General features: G+C 37.8%; 1 protein-coding gene across 1 annotated transcript in view; it reads right to left on the bottom strand.

Moving 5' to 3' along the window:
* Positions 1-210: 210 nt before the first annotated feature.
* The window catches only part of LOC108238446 (collagen alpha-1(XXIV) chain), an 80,797-nt gene continuing 75,007 nt past the window's right edge, over positions 211-6,000 (bottom strand). The window contains exons 50-60 of the mRNA XM_017420556.3: positions 5,935-5,988; positions 5,790-5,852; positions 5,196-5,249; positions 4,993-5,028; positions 4,218-4,253; positions 3,910-3,936; positions 3,058-3,120; positions 2,768-2,939; positions 2,531-2,640; positions 2,107-2,343; positions 211-1,540 (exon numbers count right to left, since the gene is read on the bottom strand). Of these exons, the coding sequence (XP_017276045.1) occupies positions 1,394-1,540; positions 2,107-2,343; positions 2,531-2,640; positions 2,768-2,939; positions 3,058-3,120; positions 3,910-3,936; positions 4,218-4,253; positions 4,993-5,028; positions 5,196-5,249; positions 5,790-5,852; positions 5,935-5,988 (999 nt within the window). The 3' untranslated portion in view covers positions 211-1,393. The remainder of the gene's footprint in view (positions 1,541-2,106; positions 2,344-2,530; positions 2,641-2,767; positions 2,940-3,057; positions 3,121-3,909; positions 3,937-4,217; positions 4,254-4,992; positions 5,029-5,195; positions 5,250-5,789; positions 5,853-5,934; positions 5,989-6,000) is intronic.

The raw sequence follows: 6,000 nt of genomic DNA, 5'->3' as shown, positions 1-6,000 counted from the left end.
TTAGAATTTAAACAAATGCACTACAAATGAAATCTGTTTTCATTCTGTTTTTATAGTTTCTTAATGTATTTAGACATGCATGTCCTCTGGCATCCATCTGGAGTGATGCAACACCCTCCGCACCCCTACTTCCCAAGGCCTTGCCTTCATGTTCGTGTGTTTCTGACCTGCCCATTGTTATATCTACTTCTTATCAAAAAGAGCACCAAACCGGTTGTGGATCAAATGATCCTTTTATTTATTTATTTGTCAAGACTTTTCTATTTACAGACTTGCAATATTTTCCATAAACTTTTCAAACATTTTGTTGAAGGTAATATAACTTAAGTATATGGTGACTGTTTTCCATGTTTTTTGTCTCTGGCTAACTATAGCTGCCAGCCAGTAAAGTACCTCTGAATGTAAAAAACAAAAAAACAAAAAACAAAACAACAACACTATGATGAAGAGTCACAGGTATGAACCAAAAGCACACCATTTAAACATAAATATTAGACTGAGTTGTGGTTGGTCAAACAAATCTCTGAGAGTATAACTTACTGTGGTACAGTAATGTGAATAAAAAAACAAGATTATAAATAAACATACAGTATGCTGTCAATATATACACAGGAAATATTGATGACTCATTGCTTGTTGCAGCACCAATGGTTGGTTTGGAAACCAACCACATAGAAAGAAACACTACAAAAATATGCAGTGGATCAAAAATTGGTTCATAAATTAGAAATGACCAAATCAACATAAGTACTTATACAACACAACAGATCTTGATGTAACCGGTACATACGACACAAAGTCAATAATGACTAAACTGACTTTAGGAACTAGTCCAGAAAGCAAATAACCAGGTAGAGGTAGAGCACCATAAGTGAAGAGGTACAAGTCCGACTGGGTGGGACCAAAGTAAAAAAAAAAAAAAAAGTAAATATTGCCTCAGAGGGGGTTTTCTTTAAAGCAGTCACATATTAACCGCATGCTATTGCACTTGTTTAAACCCTTAGTTAGACAGTGTCCTAAGCAGAGGCCTGGCACGATCCTTCGGGTTGGGCTCCTGCTTAGGATGGTCTGTGTGTTTATGCTGTAAGTTTGGGGATTCTGAACAGGCTGCTGCGCCGGGAGGCCCTTCCCTGTGGTTAGGGATTAATATGGGTCCATTTGCAGTGAACCTAGTCACTGTAAAAAGAAAACTTAAAAAAACCCCATAATTTATGCATTTATTTGATAGATTTCTGAATGGATAGTTCTCCTTTGGCCTCATTGGCATGAATGATTCTCAAAGACTGAGTTCTTCTGAGCAGGTTTAACTCTCACCAAGTCACACAACTCTTTGGGAGGAAAAATCTGTAGATCTGAGTGGTCTGAGTGAGCGTGTTAGAGGAAGATGTTGGTATCAGAGGAAGCAGACAGGACCAGTTTCTATGTATTGCTGACTGTTGTCCTGTGAAGCGGGAAATCCCTGTATGTCTAAAATGGGTAGCTGACGACTGTCCTGAGTGTGGAAGAAGAACCGAGACTGGTGCCAGCTGCCATCTTGGATCTGAAACACAATAAACAGAGAAAATAAAAAGTAAAGAATCTGATTCCAGTGGTTTGTGGTCCAGATATTTATTAATAAAGTCATAATATAATATAATAGCTTTCAGTTTCCTGAGCACATATGGAACTTTCTCCAAATCTAAATCTCAAAAACAAAATAACATAAATAATGTAAATATTTTCATGAGATCATCAGTATATGGAGACAAATCTACTGATGGACAGAATTCTGTGAAAGGCTTTACAGCAGGGGTGTCCAACCCTGGTCCTCGAGGGCCACTATCCCGGATGCTTTACTTGTTTTTCTGCTCCAACACACCTGATTTGAATCAATGGATGATTAACAGGCTTCTGCAGAACATAAAGAGGTAATTTAACCACTGAATCAGGTGTGTTGGAGCAATGAAAGAAGTAAAACATGCAGGGTAGTGGCCCTCCAGGACCAGGGTTGGAGACCCCTGCTTTACAAGAATCTCTAATGGTTAACCATTGAAGAAAATACTCATAGATTAAGACAAAGTCTGTTTAACATTGATTTTAAGAACAAGCTTCTGTTCTGCTCATTACCTTGCACTCATCTTGTATCACATGTGGTTCAAGTAGTGTGTTTTTCTCAATCATTTGTTTGTTCCAGCCTCGGAACTGAAGCCTGACGTTTTCTCTGTGTAGGGATGAGGTGGAGCTGAAGGTGTCTTTGGTGCTGTAGGATGGATCGCTTTGGCAGTGGAAAGTGATGGTTTGGCTTGCCTCGGAGCTCAGTAAATGAAGAAACTTCATTTGGACGTTCTCAACACCAAACACCATCTGTTGGAGAGGACAACAGTGTGTGCTTTTATTTGTGTGCTTTCAGAAATACAAAGGAAAGAATCGTTAGACACAGAATTTATTACTGTATTTACGTCTAAAAGTGTGCTATATATTTTTATAAATAAATAATGTCAGCAACATCCAAGTCATCACCCGGTTTGATGATTTACTTCTTCACTGATACCTTATTGGAAGCCACTGGATGTAAACAAGTCTGTCCACCTGCAGTGAAGTTGCAGTAAACCTTGAAGGCGTCCGAAGTACAGCCCAGATTTGGATCAATCCAGAACCAGTCTGAAAGTCCCCAGTCAAACAGATAAAACAGACAAAGTGAGAAAGAGTTACACTATCTGAATAAACCAACCGTAACAACAAAACCCTGCTGCCACATCTCTTCAGCATGCGTCCCTAAAAAACGTACCATCTTTGAGGTGTAAGTGTCGACAATCCAGCAGGTCTTTGCAGACACGAGCAGGGTTGTCCTTTGTGCCCAGAGGCTTCTTGATGCTCTCAATTATGCTGCTCAGGTAGTGAAGAGCCTTGAGTATCTCTGTATTCTGGTCCGGTTGGCTCATTTCCATGTTCTGAAAACTCTGGTTAAGGTTGGGAAAAATAAAACTGTCAAAATCTAAAATAATGGAAGTTATCAACAATATACCATCAGCTCTGCTTATTGATAACTCACTCATTCATCTGTATTATGTGCATTACCTCTGTCCTGAGGGCAGAATAGGAGTCAGATTGACTGTAAACTGATTCATCATAAATGTGCCTCTGTGGAGTCAAAACCAACATGATTAGTTCAACTTAAACATTAGATTCAAGTGAACGGCTCAACAATAAACTTGACCGTCTCATTCTGAAGACTGCTTACAAATAATCAAAAATCAATACGCATTAGGCTTATGGAGACACTCACACAGCCAGAATACACTTTAATACCAGTCTAACACTAACAAACTATCACATTCCAGTATGAAGAATAACCTTCCACTCATTATAAAAACTAAAGTTTTCATTTAATATATGCAAACAAAACAGGAATTGTAAACTTGTTAAAATTTTTGTGGTTTGTTCCAACAGAAAATGGGTTATCCAAACAGCAGAGTGCTTCCCATTATCTGGAAGTGACCACAAGTAATAATAGAGCTTTTTCTTATAATGACACAAAAGCTTTATTAATGGTTCACTTTGCTAGCGCTACTAAATAAGATTCATGATTTATTGGCTCATTCACAACAAGCAAATAGTTTTGCCATCCCAAAAAAGAAAAAAAGTTTTCTCCCACTTCCCTGAAAAGTCTGTTGGATAAAGAAAAGGCATATTTCATGTTTCAGGACAGAGGAAAAAGAAAAAGAAATCCCAATTCATATCAAAATGAAGACAGAACAGAATGAGGACATGGGGCTCAGTGAAGTTTTAAATATATTCTTAAAAGATTAACCAATAGCTGCACATTGGTTATCTTTATGGTTTAAATTCTCAATATTTTACATTTGAACAGGACTCGTACTGTCAACTGATCCTGTCTGCTCGTCTCCATTACGGATGGAAAACACTTACTGTTGGACCGGGTGCACCGGGGGGTCCCTGCGGAGGGAGGAAAGAAAAGAACCAAAAGAGTTAAGTGTTGAAAACTGATCCCTCTGTGACTGCAGTCAGTTCACTCTCTGGTCTTATCTACTCTGTTTATATATTAACATGTTCTCTGCAGCATTTTAGTGTAAAAACTACATATCTGACACTTCTGACAAAATGAATTTAATGTAAGCAATAAGAGCAGATTAAAATAAGTCTTAGAACTAAAACTAAAGGTCCAAAATAAGAATAGTCTGTACAGTGTCTGTAAAGATACTGCAATTAACTCTTACCCTGGGTCCTGGACTTCCTTGTGGTCCTTGAGGCCCCTAAAAGTACAACATATATCTTAATATCTATATATATAAATTGATTTATGAAAAATGAAACATATTTTCTGCTATGTTTGTTTTAGACACATCATTTTTGTCAGAAACAGGATACAGAAACCTCTACACTTTACAAAACACTTTCTGCTGACATAAGAGATAAAAAAAGAACAGTGAATAAATTAATAAGCTGAACTGCACTTAAAGAACAGATGGAAACGTTTTTCTGTGGTTACTTACCGCCCCCTCTGGCTGACCAGAGGCAGCAGCTGAGCATTTTAAAATCTGTTCCTGTCATTGGGGGTCTCATCGTTCATACAGTTGGTTTGTATGAATATGTGTCTAGCAGCACAAATTGCCAAGAAATTCAAGCTGAACTGAGAATCGAACTACAGTTTAACTTGAAATTTGGAAGATAGAAAAGACAACATGGATTTCCCTGTGTCATTCTCTCAGCGGTGTTTATTTAAGCTACTCTAAGGCTTCACACACTCCAGGACTTACTGAGAAACAGCAGCCTGTATATTGGGTACGACCCATCTACAGCCATCTGTATGATGTTGAGGACAGTCATACACAAAAACCATCAAGTGGGGCCCACCAGGAGTGTTCAAGTCTCCTACTTACATAGTAGGTCTTAAATAAGAGATCAACTTAGGATATAACAGCAAACACTGAAAATCACTGGTAATATTCACACTTTTCAGTTTTGGCACAATGAACTTCAGGTAAAACTCACCATTTCACCACTGCTTCCTTTTGGACCCCTTGGCCCCTGCAAAAAAAGCAAAATAATATGATGAGCTCTGACTGTGATTATAGGTAAATCACCATATAGCCAGTGGCAAAATGGGTTTATAAAAAGTGACAAAAAAAGAATCTATATTGCAATAATGGACAATAATTGTAACGTAATTTAAACACATGCTAAGTGAAACGTACAGGCTTCCCAACTGGACCAATCATTCCTTCAGGGCCTACAGGTCCAGTAAATCCCTGAAAGACATGATAGGATTCTGGGTCAGTTCTCACAGATATTCAAAACATTTTATTATGTGTTCTCAATATATATTTTTTGAATTTCATAATTAAAGTAGTCAAAGATGGACAGCTGGGAGATTTATCTGGACAATGAAATAAATGGCTGCACAAAGCCCGGACAGTCTTTTCTCTCTAAAACACCAAAAAGGCCTATATTCCATTTTCATCTTTATGGCAGTATCCATGCACAAGTTACACAACTAAACTGACAATGTCTTCACACATAAACATTGCCATCACTTTGGTAGGGAGTCTTACTCCAAGCAAGGTCTCTCTGGAAGATGGTGATACTGAAGTAACCATAATAATTGATTGTTATTCAAACTAAACACCAGTTTAGTTTTATATGCAATTTTTTACATTTTTATCCTAAAAGCAATCAAACAAATAAATGACTTTAAAATATTTTAAGCATATTCAGCAGCTGGGGACTGACAACAAGCATCACTATGTGCAGAAAGTCTGTATAATGGATTTAGCTTTCATTAAACTTACCAGAGAACCCACGGGTCCTTTAGGACCAGGGATGCCTTTTAATCCCAACTCACCATTTGGCCCCTGTTAGCAGGAATATATATATATTTGTATTTTCTTCTTTTATTAAGTTTATCAAAATGTTGATTCCTCCTGGTTTTTTTACCTGTGGCCCTGGAAAGCCTTGCAAACCAACCATTCCCAAATCTCCAGACTCTCCCTGCAAACAAAA

The sequence above is a fragment of the Kryptolebias marmoratus genome, linkage group LG24, assembly GCF_001649575.2.
Source record: "Kryptolebias marmoratus isolate JLee-2015 linkage group LG24, ASM164957v2, whole genome shotgun sequence".
NCBI classification, from domain to species: Eukaryota; Metazoa; Chordata; class Actinopteri; order Cyprinodontiformes; family Rivulidae; genus Kryptolebias; species Kryptolebias marmoratus.
The sequence above is the reverse complement of the archived record's forward strand: the minus strand, read 5'-3'. Positions and strand labels throughout refer to the sequence as shown.